Genomic DNA, 20,217 nt, shown 5'->3' on the forward strand with positions numbered 1-20,217 from the left:
CCTAAACAGGCTGACGTTAAATCCAATCTGAAATTATCCCAGTGTCTAATCTCATGCTGACTACGAACAATGCCTAAGCTAACCATACACAAATAACCTTCCAGTTTCATTAATCTCCTGGAGTTTTCAGGTGTGTAGGCAAACTATTGTGAAATATGCTCAGCCACACATCTGGCTCCTGCCATCCCTGTGTTCTCCTCCCAGCTTGTATTTCTTTGGCTGTCATCCCATCTCCTCTTTCTCCCTTTTTTTTCTACTTTGGGTGAGGAATATGTGGTAAATAAGAAATCCACAAAATTTGTGCTAGAAACTTAAGAGTTTTGCTATTCTGTAGTTTTCTGGAATAAAGTAGAGAAGATATCAGAAGATCCTTTAATCACTTTCTGAGATATGTTCTTCAGCTTCACAGCTCTGTGTCATGTATTGATATATTTGTTTGTTGTGCAGAAATGTCAGGCACGCTCCATGATCCCTATTTACTGATGAATATAAAACATAGTACAGACTCCTAAAATAACTCCAGTAACTCAACTTCATGAGGTCCAGAAAACAGAAACTTTCCATACATGCTGATTAATTGCAGAATAGTTGTGCTGTGTAGTGAGCCCTGGATAGTATGTCCTACAGTTATTTAGACTCAGGTCCTCACGGAGGCTGCACGCCTGCAGCCCCAGCCTCTCTTCCGTTAAAAAACCAGGCATGGAGCTGGGGTGACGGCATGTGCTAGGTATTTAACTCTCAGGCATGGAGTTGTGACGAGGTGAGCACACCAGGATGAGCACTGCAGCGTACCAGGATTTATGTGGTCTGCCAGGACAACAATTGTGTGGCAGACTGTGCACCTGAGTAGTTGCCATTACAGCCATCAGCTGTCAAAAATCAAGGTATGCAATTTAGCCAAGTTCATCTATCAGTACTTACGAAGTCAATCATCGCACCCATGAATTCTACCAGATTGCATCTACTTTTTCTGCTGTAGGAAGAATAAACCAGTCACCCCTGTTAAAATAACCTCAATGCTTTTAGGAGCAAGAATATTCAAAAAGGACCAGATTAGCCTGAGTGTTGCAAGTGATATTCGCAGAGCTCGTATGATACTAAAAACAGTAAGTGATGTCCACCACATGTGTTGCACAGGTCACTGTGCTACCTTGGCTTTACAATAATTATCTGTTCCACAGCTGTATGAGCAATGGACACTACGAGGCAAATTTATACTATAAATGGTCTGGAGAAGGAACCAGGTTTTAATATTTTTTTTTTACAACAAAATGGAGTCCTGGTCCTTTACTGGAGCTCTGCTGGGAGTGTAGTAATGCAATAATAATCATAGTACAAATGTGCAATAAAAGCACTCCAACATAAATGTGAAGATGGAATATATTACTACTAAATATACCAATAAATATTTATATTTCTGCAGCACTCGAAGTTGTAATTAAGATTAGGCCACATTTTTTTATGCAAATAGAAATACAGCTTCACCCCAAAGGCAAAGGTCTGAAAACTTAGGCCACAGGTATTATGAAAATGAGAATATAACATTTAAACAAAAGAATAGAAAGAATATTTGTCACAGATTTCCTAGTTACTTTTCTTTAATTATTTGGACCAAAGAGTTGGAAAAAAGAAAAGATGTGAAAGACTAAAAATTTGTTATTGCTTGCTTAACAATAATCAGTAATGAAGGTTACAGGAATGATGTTTAAGGAGTCAAATAAAGCAGTGTTATTCAAAACTTTTCTAATGTGAAGCAACAGGTAAGAAAACACTGCAAGGCCTAGAGGGGAAATTGTCTGGAGTGCAGGAGAATTCATGTGGTAAGGATGGAATTGGGTGACATCACTGAAAACTTTTAGGTCAGTGTGAGATTGTAAAAGCAAAGCTAAGCCTCTCTCTGCTTTCAGAAAAAGAGAATAAGGAGAAACTCAGCAGATCCAGCAGATGAAGATGTAGTCAGAGCAACAAGGTAGGAAAAGGATCTCTGCAAATTCTTGCAGGAAATGTTCACATTAAATTGTTATACAGTAATGAATTTAGGACATGCCCATCTTTCCCAGAAAGTACATGGTATCCAGACTACAGAACAAAAGGAAGATGACATTGTGATGATAGAGTAGCGGTACCTAACTTGTTTTCAGAATAAGCATCCTAGAAATGTTTTTTAAAACACACCCAAACAGAAAAAAGAACACACTGGATTAGGCTTATGCTCATTTTTATGAATATGCTAATTTTATGGAGAGTTTGTGCTGCAAATTTTAGAGGAAACTGGGAATTTCTAATCTCCAGTCATCATTTATTCAGAGATAAGACCAAAGCATTAAACCACCCGTGTTTCTAATCATGGGGGACCAAGGTTTCATTAAGTCAAATGTGTCTGTCAGACAAAAAAATGAAGTAGATTTGATGAGATTTGCAAAATATGTTTCAAACATCTAGCAGTCTGCGCTTTTAATGTCTATTTAAACAATTGCTCCTTAGCTGCACAGCAGGTTTGGGGAACAGTAAAGAAAGAACAATTAGCAAATCACAGTTTTACATAGCTTTTTTACCTTTTGCCATGTTCCTTTAAGCATTATCTTACAAAACTTAGATTTTTCTTTTCTTTAGAAAGTACAATTAACAGCTTATAGCAGCTTAAGAGTAATGTATGCATGCTTATTGATACATAGGGATGTGCCATAGCAGAAAATTGAGAGGTGCAATAGATCTCAGGCTGTTTTGTGAATAATCGGAGTAAAACTAAACTCTACTCTTCAATAATAAATCTGTGACCCTGGGATTCACTCTAGTCACAAATCTTTATATAACAAATCCCATTAAAAATTCCACAAGTAAGGAAAATGAAGGAAGAGGTATTAGCCACAACACAAGGTTCTAAGAAAAACATCAAAATTGCAGTGGAGATGCTTAGTAGCCTGAATCTATCATTTCAGTGGAAGAATCTGACTCCTTCCTTAACAGCAGTAACATCCTGAAGCACCCTAATCCATCCATATTTGGGATTTTAGAATATTTGGAAAATAAAAATAGAAAGTAACAATTGTCTTTGTAACCTAATACTGAAAACAGAGTGATACATACAAGTTACCAAGCACTCGATATCAAAGATTTTATTAGAAGAACTATTAAACACACTGGATAAGTGAAGGAATAAAAAGCCTCTACCTTCCGCTAGGTTTTTCCTCAAGAAGCTCTCCACGAACACATGAGCACAGACTACGCATCCTTTCTGTTAATCACAGGCTGTCTTACAAATCGGTTTCTTCTAAAGAATACATAGGGGACATTCAAACTAGATGAAAAGTCAACGCAAAATCTGAACATGCTATCAGTATTTTAGGATTTGTTACAGATGGCTGCATGCTAAATGGAGGGGTAAGAGAACACGGCATTTCAGGATCTCTTTTGAAAATACCTTAAGACATTTGGGCAGCTACACATTTCTGCTCTGCAAAATCATTTCAGTGAAGACCAAAGTTGCTGAGCCTATTTAACGTATATTACTGGGTTGCCAACAGTACACTGTGGCCAACACATAAATAGGCCTAAGTAACTAAGTAAAGTTATAAAAGGGGAAATTAAATCTACAAGCATTTTTTATCAAGATTTTTGTGTAACAATACTAAAATATGTGCAAAATCATTATCTGCTGTCACTGCAGAAAACATATGTTCTTTTTGTACTCGAAATTGTTTGGAAAATTTTTCTCTGTGATAGATATTTATGGAAATTATACTGAGAAACCACTTTTGCAAGTGGAATAGTGATGTTTGTCTCAAATATGCCAATAGAAATTAATGTTCTTAAGTGACTATCTGAAAAACGCATTGAATTTTAGATCTATTCTGCCCTGAATTTAGTGAAAAATGCTTTTGATGGCAATGCAAAGATAAGCTCAATATCCATAAAGAATTTTAGTGGGTTTTTTCCTCTGAGAACTTAGATTAGAATTAGTTGAGGACATAAAATGAAATAGCTATAGCTACTTAACTGATTATTTCTTGTGCTTATTTCTTTTTGACTTTGCAAAAAAATAAGGCAATGAAGGATGTAGTGCTGCTGTAGTAATTTTCAACCGCTTCAGCTGCCATGCCACACATCCTAATTCAAATGTGTAGAGACAGATATTAATGCTGTGGAACATGGCGTATGAGAAACATCAAAAAAAAAATACTGTTTTGCTTCATTACTGTATTTAAAACTTAAGGGCAACAATAACTTTCTGCAGAGTTAACATTTAAATTAGATGGCTAAGGTTAAAGGCAGAATGAAAAGCAATGACATATAGCACATAAAGATTACATTTCAAACCAAGATATTTTTAATTACATGCATCTTTGCAGGAAAGATGTAATTTGGCATAATTACATAGATATTTAAAATTAAAGTTCAGACCACAAAGGTCCCTCCAGAGTTAGACCTGTGTAAAGTTATAGTTTAAAAAAAAAAAGAAAATAAAAAAAATTTAATATGTAGGAGAGAGTTTACAAAGCAATAACTTTCAGTTACACCATTCTGAGAAAATACGGTAAAATGAGGTGTATATAGATGAACTACAGATGTACTATAGATGTACTATAGATAATGGTTGTTTCAGATATTTCCAAAATAATTATACTTAACGTCACCACAAATAGGTATAAGCAATCTATCCTGGCCTTCAGAAAAAAAGTCACTGAATTTCGCCCAGTTTCATTCAGAGATTTGATATCCATAATTTCTGAATTTTGGATTGATGAAATTCTGTGGACATTATATGTTCAAGAAATGCACATGCTATTTTTCTCAGCAAACTATTCCTTTAACAACATTTCTACTCCAAAAATCACTTTGCATTGTATTACTTACAAAGGCTAAGCCACCAAGGAACTCCTGTAACAAAAATGCCTTAAGCTAATAGGACCTGAAACAGCTGGGGATAAAAATATGTTTTCACATGCAACCATGGGTAAAAAGAACACACCTTAGTTAGCTGAGGTTTTACTTTAAAATACATATATATTAAATATTACAGAATATTTCCTTAGCAGTAATGATACTACAATCATGTCTGCAGCATCCCTCATGATCAGAGTCAAAACTGTCCTCAACTGTCAAAAGTATCTGCATTTTTTACTGGTTTCTTGACTTGCCCTGCATAGCAAAAGTTAGGCAATTAACATGGTATTTGAAAGTTCTTTGGTGAATAAGTGGCTACATCTTCTGGTGTTTCTGGTATAGAATATAAAGAATCATAAATCACAAATCATCCTTTTTCTTCAGTGATGTAGATCATTTATGAATGCTTTCATGGATGCTATACAAATAGCATTCGGGCACTCTAATGAATAAACACACTGTCAGGAAGAAACCCACTGCCCAAGTGAGAGAATGCATGCAGTTATATGAAGCAGAGATCTACGGTCCAAATCACCTGCAATCTTTCTCATAGCTCCAGGAGTTAAATTTATCCTCAAAGGTTGAGTAAAATTCTGCAGAAGCAAGTGGAAATTGTAACAATGAGGTTTTAAAAGGAAGCCTGAGTGTTTTAAATATAATCTGTGTGTCAATTGACAGAAGCAATGTGATGTTGTTTGGCATTTGCAAACAGCATTGGCATTTTCAACAAATGCTGAAGAAAAGCGCATGGTAGTACAGTGATAACTCAAACCAGTAATTTCTCTAATTTCATATTCTACACAGTCCTAGTGTTTTCTGGGTTCCTGAAGTATATCGCTGAGACAATAAATGTAATTAAAGCTGTATTTTCCATGCTACATTTTCTACTAATGAGGAAAGATGGAAAAGCCAACATGTTAACCAGAAACAAAAAAGGCTTTTGGAAAGCCACTTATCATACGATTCTTATTAACACAGGAAGATTCTACAAGGGCTGGATAAATATTTAAGAGGGGCAGGAGAAAATTCATGTGCAAAGTAAGCGCAGCCATTTTCGAAATTACTTTTTCCCAGTATAGTATTCACTATGTATAGAGCTTAGTTTTACATACAAGCCTTGGGAAAAAGCTCTAAAAGTCATTTTTTTGGGAAACTATGTGTTGAGAGTTCTGGGAAACAGTGAAATCTGTTAATGGAAAACACAACAGTTGTCATTTAACACTACACATTGTAGCAGAAATGGATTTAAAAGTATCACTATGGGCCATGGTACCTCCTGTCTATAATCTATGTATTCCTGCCCTGTGGAAGCCACAACATCTTGAGTTCCTGGTGATATATGGTGCTAATGAAATATGTTGGTGTGTTGTTTGCACATGCTGTAGTTTAGCATACTTTTAACAAAGACTCACACTCATAATGCTAGTAAAAGGATCTCAAAAGCTGTGGAACAAAAGTGGTTATCTTGTCAGTAATTTCAATATTAAAGTTAATTTCCATGAAGATCATAAATGACAAAACCAGGAAGGAAAATTCACATCCCACTTCCCTTGCAAATGAGACTCGTTCTTCTCCAATTAGTGTGTAAAAAGGAAGCTGGTTAGCAGAACCTTGTTGGAATTTGAAAATGTTCATATACTCACTGAAAAACATCACGTTTGCCTTCAAAATGTTCTTAGACAGACACTATTGTACCACTGAGCTTTGGTATGGGATGTACCACTAGCAGCTTGTCTAATTGCTAGCTGCAAATTATAACCTTCAGCGATAAAACTATTTGGAGAGACCATGGGTTATGTGGAATGAGATGAAAAACAGCATCGTTTTAAAAGCACCTGAGGGGTAAGTAAATGTAGCTATGTTTTACAGTAATTTTAACTAAAAACAGGGGGTAATTTTTTCAGAAAGTTGTAACAATATCTACTATTCATCCTAGCTACAATAGACAGAGTGAATAGGACAACATCTACCAGTTGTGAACAAATAATGGCTTCCAGTGTAGGTATAAAAGAAAAAAAGTGTGATAATTTTGGGTACATCATACGATAACTGGTGATAAAAAGCAAATATTATAAGGATGACTATGGAATTTAATTACTGTAGACAGTTAACTTGCCCCAGTCTCTGTGAAAACTCTCTAAGAGCAATCCAGATTGCTGCTACGTTTAAAGGTCCCTTCTACTGCCACTAATCCATTGCAGCAAAATAAAATATATAGTCAAATAACTTTCCCCCAGTAAAATGTATATTTAAAGAATTTTTAGTTTACTCCTTAAGCATAATATAGGCCCATTTTGTATCTTCCCCCCATCTAGAAGTGCACCGCCTGATTCAGAGAGCTTCTGATGTTTGTAAGGAGTAAGGCACCTAAATTTAGCTGTCTGTGCATTAGGTGTCTACATACGAGCTTGTTGTGAAGGTCAGTTGCCTAACATAGGCAATTGGTGTCATCGTAGTGACAAGGGGTATGCCTTCCCCACCTCTAGCTCCTGACAGACACAGGTCTCCTGTCAATTTTGTGTTGTATCTGGCAGCTCTGGCAGATTAACAACCAGGTTAGCTGGCAGACTGGATTTACTAGAGTTCCACAGACTACAGTTGCATTTCAGACATTTGGCTCACATGTAGACACCCAAATTCAAGAGTCCTAAGTCTGAGCTGAATCCCGTGCTCTGTAAGATACAGTATAATGTTTATTGTTTGTAAACATGTTTTAATAAGGAGCTGATGTACCCTGTAAGTATCTTCCAGCTTGACACAATTTAAAACCAAGACTTCATATTCAGAAGAATAGTTAATGTAACTGATTTGATTAATTCTATCCCTACAACATTGTTGTTAAACCTAAGGATTAGTAACATAAGTAAACATAAGGATTCCCTTGATAATTTGATGTATATTTTATATTGTAATTTATGGAGAGAATTGACTTTTTAGAAATATCACAAATTGCTAGCATATTTAAAAATATTGCATGCAATCAGAATAATTTCTGTGCTCCATTTATGTGAAAAGGAGATAAACTACATATTCACTTTTTTACAGAAACTGGTGCCTTCACAGAATCAAAACAGCAATGAACCATTTGGCAGACATTCTTGTTTCTGAAAAGTTCTACTGAACCAACAGTGACTTATGCCATATCAATAGTCACTATTGGAACTGCAGACCAAAGCCGTTCTCTATTACCCTTGTATGATTACATATAAATATGAGCTACACAAGCTAAGTTCCCCCAACAGGTCCAACTCTCCATCTCAATTGCCTCTGCAGTTTAAATAGTGTGTTTCTATTCCCTATCAAATATGAAGTGCTTAGTGAGATGGTGTTGGCAACTAGAGATTAAATCAGCTTTGCCAGAGCTCCAGATGTTTTCATTCCCGTTGGTATGTATGTAATATGCTACAAAGACTATTAAATGAGAGCTTATTTACCATCTAATGATGGAAAGCTATAGTCTCTCTCAATTTTTCTCTTTTAATTTCCAATAAGTACTTATGAGTGTCTGCAGTTTCTCACTGTTGCTCTGTCAGAGCCACCACCATAAGCTTTCAGAGAAAGGTGCTACCTTAACATACACACTTTTACTATTTTTTATCCCTGAATCTGATACTTGTTATATACCTAATAATATACTCGTTTAATCAGGGGACCAATTTACTGTCACCATGTTATGTTTAGATATAGTCCTGAATATGTAGTAAACTCTTACAATCAGTATGAGAAAATGGATGTGAAAGAAAATATGAATTCTCTTGAGAGAACAGACACTGAGTGACAGGAGTACAGAAATTACTGAAAAACATATATTCAATTCCCTTGGAAACTTGGCCCATTTATTTTCATATATAGTACAACAAATTTTTAAAGCCCTTTATTGCCTGTGCATTCACTGTGGAATCTAGTATAAAAACAGGCTTATATATTGCAGTTTTCTAATTAATTTTGTCTCGTTTAAATAACTAATTGTGTGAACATTATCTGAACTACTGTTCAAATGCATTAACTGTTTGAAAATAATCCATTGAAAATAATCTTATTCTCTTCCACATCTCTTCCCATCTAGCTTTTTTCATTATTATTTAATTGAATTTCCATTTTTCAGCTTTAACAGTTCCTTATAGGAAACTGGAATAACAGTATTCAGATTGTGTTAATGGTCATGTTATGCTTGGTTGATTAAATGTCCTTCCAAATGCTTTTAGTATCACATAGACACAAAGTTTGTACAATATTTCTAAGGATTTGGGGCAAGAACGGCTATGAAAGTCCTATTTCAATTTAATTTCATTGGGTATGTTTCTACTCCTTATTGTCAATACAAGTTTCACTAATTTTTTTAAAACTCCAAATAAAAAGGTGATGCTCTAAAGACCTGGTCATATGCCCAATGAAGTGAACTTGGATTTAATTGGATCATGAATGGGAGGGATTAGAGGGGTGGGATGCATCTCAGTTGGCTTGACTGACCAAAAGGACTGCTTTCTATTTAATAAACACTAGTGCAAAAAACAGATCACTCAACATAGTATAACTAAATCATTTGAACACAAGTATTCTGGACATTATGAAATGGAAGAATAAAAGAGATTTTATTTTTGCACAGATAAAGTGCAGTTACTTCAGAGAAGAAAGTGATGATTCAAAATATTTAGTTCATAGTTTTTAAAAAGGAAGTACTAATATCTTAATTGCAGATCCTATTTTTAAGAAGTTACTTTAAGAAAGTAACTTTCTCTAGCCTAGTATTGGAAAAAAATTACTTTAAGAGTCTCTATTTTAATTATCACACATTATTCTGTTCCATTATTCCATTTTTCCAGAATTATTTGGTAGTACTTTAAGTTTGTCTGTGGCTGTTTTCAGTTTCTGTCTTAAGGCTGAGTAAAATGACACCAGAAATGGACATAACCCAAAATAGCTTTAATCCAATTCTATTGCTTGTCCGACTTATTTTTAACAGTGTGAGAAGCACACGTCAGGTGGAGATTGAGAACGTGATGGGGATGCTAAAGGCATCAGCAGACTCCATTATTTATATTTTCTGGCCTCAGAATTGTCTCTCTAGGGTGCAAAATTCCTTTCTATATGTGTGTACAGTTGTGTGTGCAATACGGTTATGTGTTGCTGTTCACCCTTTCAAGCAAAAGAGAAGAGTCTGCAAACTACCATACAGGGAAAAAATCTCTTGTCCAAGTTCACAATAGTTATATGGCACCACAGTTCACCATGATAACTGCAATTAAAAGGGAAGAGATAAACCTAAATTTCAAGGTCATCCATAATCCTTCCTCCATAAATGTTAACATTTATATAATGTGTGTACATATATGTGTTTGTGTTTTACTTAATATTATAGTCAAATGGAAATTCAGGTTATTAAATTGTTTATAGTATCTGACATATTCGTTGGTTCACTCCTTTTTCATGTCCAATAAGAAATTTGGGAATCTGTCACTAGCTCTTGGATTTTGGTTTGCTCACAAGGGAATAGAAGAAGGGAATAAATCAGTAAATAGAAGGTTGTATTAATCTTACAACCACCTTAAACAAGCCTCACTGAGCAGCTTACTCAGAATGTAATTTATCTTTTCTTTTTCTGACAGTTTTAAGAAAAGTGACAGGGAACACATGGGACAGAGTATTAAAGAAATTGAACCTCAAAAGGGGAGAAAGTGTTTTATGTTACCTCCTGGTTAGCAGCAGCTAGTTCTTCTTCCAGTGCAGAGACTCTTTCTAAAGAAACCCTCAGTCGTTCCCTTACCTAGAAGAAAAATCAAAATATGTGCAGTAACGTAATTTCTACCAGTCTTTACAGATTATATAATCTGCCATATGCACTACTGTATGCCTTGCCAGTCTGTTTGCAGGCATGTGTGTTGCATCCTTTCTTGAGACATACTGTGTAGTAAACATTTAAACCTAACTATAGGAACACTTAACCCACAAAAATAGGTGTCAAACTTTAAATGCCATACTGCTTTTCCACAGTTTGCCTATAATTTCATGGAATACACAGCAAATGCAAATATTCTAAAACCACATTAGGCATAAAAGGAAAACGTTTTTCACAAGCATCTTTTACAAAGGGTAAGGAAAAAGCCATCTGCAAATGTTTTACGTCCACTCCACGGAAGATAATTAATCTGTTCATATTAATTGAATGCAACAAATTAATTGAAAAAATAACTTGCAGCATTGCCTTCAGGCATACATACTAAAGATTTTTGATATCATCATGCAGTTTGTTTGGGTTTTGTAAAAAGTAATAAACAAGATATACTCTCATAAGCAGAAAAGACTGCTGTGTTTGTACCAGTTTCATAGATGAACTATTTTGTTCTAAGGATGTTTATGATCTACTAAATTATTACTATTATTACTATTATATTGTTTAATATTAATTATTAATATTAAAGAATAATGATTTAATATCTCTGAAGACATATTTACTGTTGTTTGAGTGCCCTGGCTCAGCATCAGCTCATGTAGCAATAGACAACCTCAGCTGGCAATGCAGATGCCAGTCTCCCAATGTGATCAAAGGCAAATCAGACTTAAAGTGATCTTCAGCTCTGTGTGTAGGTGACTCCCTCTCTTCTGACTATGAAAGGAGCCTATGGCAACTCTTCTACTAATCTAGACAACTTCATTAGGCATCTCACATTAAATGACTTTCCAACCTGGCTAATCAGCCAACACGCAGGATATATTTCTATCCCCATTCCTGCTACACTGTGGTATTGCTGTTCCAGCTGAAGTGAAATTTTGCAAATAGACTCAGTACATCCCAAGATTGGCTTAGACTTTAATAGATGAAAATTACTTATTAGCAAAACTATAACATAGCATGCACACTAATTTTGTCCCAATTAAACTTTAAAACTAACTAAATCTAAAGATCAAATACATATTCAGGAAATGAACACTAAAAAATAAAACTACTCAGCCTTTCTAACAAATGCAAATCTAGCTACTTATGCAGTACTTTGAGGTTTTGGTCCTCTTTACATACTTCAGCTCTATTAAAAGAAACAAAATTTGAAAATGTACTTTATGTATTCACATAAATTATTTGAATGCTCTCAGGTAACTATAGTTTTACTATACACTAAACAATGTCCCTAGCCTTAACAGAACAGAAATCATGAATGAGAGGTGCTCAAAGGAGCAAAAGAGAAGTGAGTTAAAGAGTGTTAAAGTATAAGAAATCCCCAAGACTAGAAAGAATCCTCAATTTTATAGTCCAATTTCTAATTTATTAATTTCCCTCTATTCCTTCAGCACTGTAACACTGGAAAAAATGAACTGTTAATGTTCCCAAAGATGCATATTGTATCTTAAATGGATTTCCTATAGGGTATAACTATGTAATCAATAGCTGAGTTGCAGTAACTGATTCAGCCTGTTCCTCACGTGATGCAAATAAAGTTTACACCATCTTGAAGTGGCAGTGACTGAGCCACCTCTGACTGGCAGTTATAAGAGTGAAAATTACTACAAATTTTCACGACCGTTTCAAATGTTTTCTTACACCAGAATAACAGAATGCAGTGAGAGTATACAATGGAATCCAAAATGTTTTTCCTATTTATTAAATTTTTGTACTATTTTTCATCAAAGATGTATGTAAAACCCTTTAATCATAAAGCTTGCTTTCCAAAATGAGCTACATAATTTCTGGAAAAATGCTCATAAAGCTTCAGGTTTATGGTAGTACATAAGCCATCATCACAGTAATTTTATATAATTTTTTTAGTATTCAATTCTAACACACTTAAAATATGAAAAATTAATTTGAAATATTATATTTTCTATTTCTAATTTATTCATAATTTCCATCTAATTATATTTTTCATAAAAATACTTCATGTCAAATGTATAATGCATCAATTATTCTGGCTATAGTTGAAAAACTGTAATTGTTTAAATAGCTGAAAAAGTATTTCTTACTTCATTCGCCCTTCCTTTTTCCTATTTATTTCCTCTGTGACACAGAGCGACAGTTGGGAATTGTTTCTTTTGCCTTGCCTTGCCTTGCCTTCCCTCCCTTGTATGTACACAGTTAATACTCTGCCGTTTTTATAATGACCTAATCAAAATTGCAGTCTGATGGCCCTTATTTGTTCTCTGAATATGAGAGTTGCTAAAAGAACTGAAAGCAACTCTGCCTTGGCACAGAAGACTTCTTTTTTCCTTTCATCTGACCAGTGAACAACCAATTCAGATTCACATTTGCCATGGTGACATTGGAAATGTTGCAACTAATTCTTCATGTTCACCCCATACACAGCGGCTGTTAAAATTGAGGGAAATCTTTGATTCTGTCAGTGAAAAAGAGGAAAAGTGCTACATCAGCGCTCTGATCTGAAGGAGAAATTTGCTCTGGTTTACAGCCCAGAAACTGTAACTTTATTTCTCACTTTAAATTTCTTTCTCAGTCTTCAACTGATTTCAAAATAAACTTGAGGAAGAACACAAAAGCTGAATAAAGTTTTCAGGTTTGGTCATTCACATTCCAGGGAAGAATAGAGGCTACAAATGCCATAGTAATGTATGCGGTATACATATATTTTGAAAAAGATTTTACTCTGAGCAATATCTACCAGTTAGTAATTGTATTAATGTTTTCCTGAACTTTGTAAGTTCATATTGAATAACTTTTGAATCTAAATACGGGGCAACAGCCAAAGCCTCTGAAAAGCCATATACAAATGTACTGCAAAGAATTTTGTATTGGATTCCCTCTCCAAATTTCTGTTACAGCAAACAAAACAAACAGAACCATCTTCATTTCTGAGAGATGCAGGAAAGGCTGTTGTTCCTGGTCACTACCTTGTTAGAGACAAAACAGCAAGAACAAATGCAAACTATTTTCCTCCGATAATTTGTTTTTTTTTCATATGATGAATGCAAATTAATGATTAGTATATTACATTGTTTTATCTTTTCCGGAAGTCAAAGACAGTAAGTGAGTAAATATAGTTCATAGAAGTAAGCATTATCTTAGTGAGATTGTGTTTATTACTTCAGAAATAACATACTACTTAAATTTCATATGGTCCTTCAATGTATTTCTATTTTCTTGGGCACTAGATAAAGCTTCACAAAGTCAGACTAATCAGATGTCACCTGATCTATCAGAACATGCTATAATATGCATTTTTAAAGGACAGATTCCCATTACAGTGCCACAGGCACAGCAGAAAAGGGTTGGCCTCTCCATGTTAGAAGGTGAATCCAACATGTGCCCAGATGACTGGGTATTCCTCTGGCTTTTAAATGCAACCACGTTATCTTGAAATATAACGTAGTCAATGTCACGTTAGCACTGCTGTCGGTGCAAAATATCACCCATCTTTTTCTGTCTCCTAGCAACTGCTTCCCACTTTTTTCCTTGCTGTCAAATTCTTTCTTCTTTCTCTCCAGATCTGCAGCCCACAAAGAGCTTTTAAAAAACACTTGCACATGCTAGAATTGAATCACTTTTTTTTCATGAACAGTCTATTGAATAAAAGCTCTTTTAGCTACATGCTAATGAATAAAAAGATAGTGATAATGTTGACATGAATAGGTTGTTTTTATTTGCAAGAATATTAGGTATACTTTTCTGCCGCGAATTAATCTTAAGAGAACCAGTGGTTTTTGAATATTAGCTAGGACAATAACACGTGGTAGTTGCTTTCCTCTGTGAAGATCAACTGGACACTTGTTAAAAAAATCGACAAAAAAAGGGGTTTGGAGAAGAAGTTGCTTCAAACAGTTTCTTCTTTCCAAATGTACATTTTAAATGTTGAACCCAAAGTTTAAAGCAAAATAGGAAAAACGTCTGCAGGAAAATAAACATTTCCAGACAGATATTAGAAGTCAATTATAGCTATAGAATGGTATAAATAAAATAACCATTTTTCTAGGTTTTGTTCTTCCTGAATTGCATATAAGGAATATGTACTTCCTGACCTACTCTATACTTAATGTCTATTCTAACCATGAAGTTAATCTGAGCTTCTATTTTCTATTCAACTCTAATGATGTCTAGTAAATCTCATCTTCATGTGCTGTATTACAAACTATTCCATGTATATTCAGATACAATATCCCAAAATATTTCATAGTGCTGTCTTACATTATTTCTACAACTTTTCATTGCATGAAATAAATCAAAGAAAGATATCAGCAACTTAGCAGCAGTAAGAGAAGTCTCTGAGATCTGAAGCATTAATAAGGTCAGAGGTGATTAACTGAAGAGAAGTTTCCACACAGACTATATTCCCTATGAATACATCTGCAAATTTCAAGTGACTTACTCAATAGCAAAGGCTATTAGAAATGTTAAGTCAGTCATAATCAGTCCTAACCTCTAGTGTTTAAAACTTCCCGTATTTTTAACAATGCTCATTGTTTGTGGGACATAACCTAACCTTACACTTAGAAAAAACAATCACTGAACTTATCTTTGAACATGAAGAAAATCTAGAATTGGTAACAGAACTGCCCATGTCCTGTGTTTTCAGATTTCTAAAAATTTTAGCATAATTAGATATATAAACATGTTTGAAAATATGTATTGCTTGTGTCAAATTAAATTTCTAAATAATAATAATACAGTTAGTGCAGTACCAATTTCAGTTGCTGTGACACAACTCGCTTACCCAAGGAGACACAATGAGATTTCTTTCAAATACACATAAAATAGTAAATATTTATAAACTAAATTAGCTCTTTCATTATCCCCATGCCCTAAAGTGAAAATTCTCACAAAATACACTACAACTATGCAAGAACAGACAATGAAGACTGTTGTTTGACACTGCTAGGATCTCATATGGATAATGTGGTAAGAATAACAGCATACTCTTACTACCTTCTACTCAGTAAGATGTACCTGTTGGGTTCAGCCAAACAGGACTGGCTCTCTAGCATGGGAAGGTCATGACAAGCTTTCATTCTACATGGCGTGAAGGGATGCTGAAGGAGCTGTCAGACACTGAAATAACTGTCAGTGACAGTCATGCTTTCTCTGAATAACGCAATCGTGGCCGTGATCTCTTTATGGTGGTCTATCTTTTGGACAAAAGGTAAAGGCAAAGCCCAGACTTCATGTAATATATAGAGAGCCAATAGGCTTTTTGAAATAAGTTAAGGTATCATTCCTGGTTCTCATACTTAAGCAGGCCTCCATGAACCTTGAATTGATATGTTTTATTTTCCATCTTCCAGGCTGGTTTGTATTTTTCATTACATTTTATTATAGTAATGAGGAAGTTTTTGGAGTTCTTGTACTGTGTACTTAGCAATCCTTGCATGACCAATCAAGTTTTGTGGCAGAGCTTGTTACAACACTGTGAGATGTTTTAGTGTAGGAAGTGAAAACACGAAAGAAAATTTGCATGTAGGAAGAATGTAAAGACTTTCCTGGCATTTTTGTAAGTTTAAAAGGCAAACATTTTTAGGAAAATATCTTGTTAAGCTTTGTCAAGGTTGTAACAGCTAAATTACTGGTTTCAATGTCAACATTTTTTGTGAAGAAAAAAATTGAAGAAAAGTTTCCATTATTCATTTGCAAAGGGTCATGATACATTTTCAATGCACTTTTGACAGTTTTCGTTACTCTTTACCCATTAACCTACTTCAGTTTTGGGTGCATTTTCTGATAGAGCAGTGTTTATTTCCTGTGACATCAGTATATCATATATCATGGTTTTTTGCCTCAGTATTTACTACGAGGTTCTGCCCTCAGGCCTCCCTGAGCGGCAGAGTCTGTGGAGTGAAGCATAACCCACAACACAGAAGGACAAGACATACCTAAGTCAAAGGGAGTAGATTTGGCTCATATACTCCCTGGTGTAGATTGGTGCAGAGAGACTTGATTAACTCCTCATAGTGAGGCCTTTTTCATCTTTGAAAGGCAATGGCAGTCAGGGGAGATTCCTGATGAGTGGAAAACCCACAAATGTTGTTTCCACCATCATGAAAGGCAGGAATTATCCTGGGAAGATCCAGGGAAGTACAAGCTGGCCAGTCGGGAAGGTTATGGAGCAAATCTTCCTGGAAGCCATTTCCAGGCACATAAAGGACAAGATGGTGATTAGGAAGATCCAGTATGACTTTGTCAAAGGCAAATGACATCTGGCCAACCTTATTGCCTTGTGCGATGAGATGACTGGCTCCATGGATGAGGGAAGAACAGTGAATGTTTTTTACTTTGCTTTTACCAAGGCTTTCTGCAAGATCTTCCATTTACCCCTAGAGAAAAGGGTGAGATATGAATTGGATAAGTGGATTATACAGTGCATAGAAAATTGGCTGGACTGTAAGGCTTAGAGGTTTGTGATCAGAGACACAAAGTCTAAGTGGCATCCTATTACTATGAATGGAATAACTCCAGGCAACAGGACAGGCTTGGAAAGAGAAAGCAGTTTTGCAGAAAAGACCTAGGGATGAATAAGGCCAGACACACAGTTCAGTCAGGTTGAGGGAAATGATTATTCCCCTCCAGACTTTTGAGTCTGCATCTGGTTTTGGCCTCCCCAGTAGAAGAAAGACACTGACAGACTTCAATGAAGGCCCACCAAGTTGGTCATGGGGTGGAACACCTGGCATATGAGAAGAGGCTGAGAGAGCTGGATCTGGTCAAACTTAAGAAGGGAAGGTTCATGGGAGACCTTATAGGTGTCTACATCCAGCTAACCAGAAGATGTGGGGAAAACAAAGACAGCTTTTTCTTGGAGATGCAAAGTGACAGGACAAGAGGGAACAGGTGCAAGACTCAACAACAGAAACTCCAGCTAGGTATTATGGAAAAAAATTACAATGAGGGTAGTGAAACACCAGAATAGGTTTTCTCCCTGGAGATATTCAGAAGTTGATTAGACAGGACCCTAAGCAACCTGAAACAGTTGGCCCTGCTTTGAGCAGGACTTTGGGCCCAGATGTCCTCTAGCGGGTCCAACCTATACTATTCTACTAATCTGTAAATAACTTCAATGAATCTTCATAGGTGGGTTAATAGCTTATTTCTGAACGGTCTGAAACAAATCTAACACATAATTTTCCTGTCAAAGAAATTAAAAAAATATAAAAATAGATTTTTCAAGAATATAGGTCAAAATATTATATTTAGCTTCAATCTAATTTTGTACAATAATTTTCAAAATGAGATATAAAATAAACTGCATAGTACCTAAACACTAAAACATTCACAAAAGAAAATGTATAAGTAGTACATAACTGCTGAATAATCAGAATCTATTGAAAGTTTAGTTCTTATTATTTCTCATATTTATCCAACACAGTGTCAAAAAGTATAAAAGCAGGAGAGCTTCCTACTGTCTTTATAGTTTTATCAATGTTTAAAGTGTTAGATAAAAGATCAGACCATAAACCCTATCAATCCTCAAAAGATATTTTTAATAATACAGGATTTTGTAAGTCTTAATGACATCCAAAAGCATTTTACATTTAATTACTTACAGCAGCTCTATTTTTTAATATATATATAAAAAATATTCCTTTTTCTAGATTTTCTTTAAATATGCTTTCATGATATGTAACTAAATAGAACATATAACTAAAGAGATATACCTAAACACAAAATAAGTTTTGATTAGCATAAGTTCCTTAAATTCATTTAACTTTGAACCTGATATTTAACCCAGTATGACTCATAACCCAGTGTTTCACACCTTTATTGCCAATGAAAAATAAATATTGCTATATAACTACAGCTTCCCTTTTCATAAAGCTGTTTCTTTTAATAATAGTTCCTTAAATATAGTCAACTTTCTGAGTATATTTCTGAATTAAAAGAAATTAAATTTATTACTGTGAGACCATTGAACCAGTTCTACACAACACAGCTCAACTGTTTCAGATGCTGTGCTGCACAATGTCTCCCCTGCTTACCCAACCATCTCAAACAGAGAAGCAACTCAGCCGCAGCGATGAGCCCAAGCAAATCAGCCAAGACAGACTCCACAAGGAACTAGGTTCTTTGCTCATGAGCAATGGTTCTCACATGCTCCCTGCATGTGTAGTTTTGAGGCACGCACTTACTAATTCAGACACATCATCTTCTCAGCATATATTGTTTCTAGACATGAACTGGATTTCTGAATTCATGTAAGCAATGCTCAAGGTGATACCTCATAGTTGTACAAAGCGTCATTCACACACAAGAATCTTTCCAGCACAAGGCACATGAGGAATCCAGTGGAAAGACCCTCTTAATTAGCATGACTAGATGCAGTTATCATCAGTGTTTTTTATCCTGATTCTGCAAGCCCTTCATTACTTCTGATAACGAAGGATCTACTCTACTTATTTTAGGTTACCCTACTTGTAGAGGGAACACTGTGCTTACGTAGTATATGCTAAAAACGTCTCTGAAACTTAGGAGGTTTTCCCCAAAAATTTTTTTAAGAGGCGAGTTCTTTTATGTAGTTAAAAACACCTCATTCTACCTTTACTCTGTATGTGTGTTTTTAAAATTTGAGATACCTACATTTTCTCAGCAATAACTTAAAAGCATATCATACCGACAATAAATTCCATGGTGTCATCTTTAGTTAGTGCTAAATAGGAGAAGCATGTCTGGTAGGGGTGAGATTTGCTTATTCTGAAAAGTCAGTACTATTGTCCACAAAAGAAAGCTAAAGCGACCTAAGTGCATTACAGCTATGGGTCATACATTCTTATGGATTTCTCAGGACACGTGCAAATGCTGTAAGTACAGGATATATTCCAAGAAGTAAATAAACGATACTGTTGCTCTGCTGCATCATAAGGCACAGTTCAGTAAAATAAAGAGGGTATTAGTAAGCTTTTTTTCCATACTGTACCTTTTCATCCAAAGCTTTGTGGTGCTCAAACAGAGATTTCAGAGCTTTGAGGACCTCAACTTCACTGGAAACTCCTGAGGGAGACTGTGCTTGCCGTTTCACCACTGTCATCCTCAGTGACCTTTCGTGTCTTGAGACAAGGCACTCCAAATGCTCCAGTAACAGCTATTGGATTTGATATAAAAGGTTATTAATTTTTGTGCACCTAAATGTCATTGAAATTCTAACTATGAAGTGCATGGTACCAAATGGCAATTTTCTTGGCAACCTCATTGTAGGAGAGACTGCTGGAATTATGGACAACATGTAACGATTCTAAATCAGATGGAATAAATAGAAAAATAGGAAATGTACTCATGATTTCACTTAAAACTCTGCTATGAAAAGCGAGAACAAATCACTCAGCATAGGGTCACTATTTAACTAAATTAAGTACATATTTACAATATTATTTGTGATAGTAATTGATGAGCATTAATAACCAAATAACAAC

The 20,217-nt window shown here is 35.2% G+C and overlaps 1 protein-coding gene across 1 annotated transcript in view; it reads right to left on the minus strand.

Moving 5' to 3' along the window:
• Nucleotides 1-20,217, minus strand: part of PPFIA2 (PPFI scaffold protein A2) — a 349,091-nt gene that overhangs the window by 104,805 nt on the left and 224,069 nt on the right. Inside the window, exons 5-6 of the mRNA XM_075150610.1 lie at nt 19,725-19,889; nt 10,574-10,648 (exon numbers count right to left, since the gene is read on the minus strand). Coding sequence (XP_075006711.1) covers nt 10,574-10,648; nt 19,725-19,889 — 240 coding nt within the window. The remainder of the gene's footprint in view (nt 1-10,573; nt 10,649-19,724; nt 19,890-20,217) is intronic.

Source organism: Calonectris borealis, chromosome 1, assembly GCF_964195595.1.
Source record: "Calonectris borealis chromosome 1, bCalBor7.hap1.2, whole genome shotgun sequence".
Lineage (NCBI taxonomy): Eukaryota > Metazoa > Chordata > Aves > Procellariiformes > Procellariidae > Calonectris > Calonectris borealis.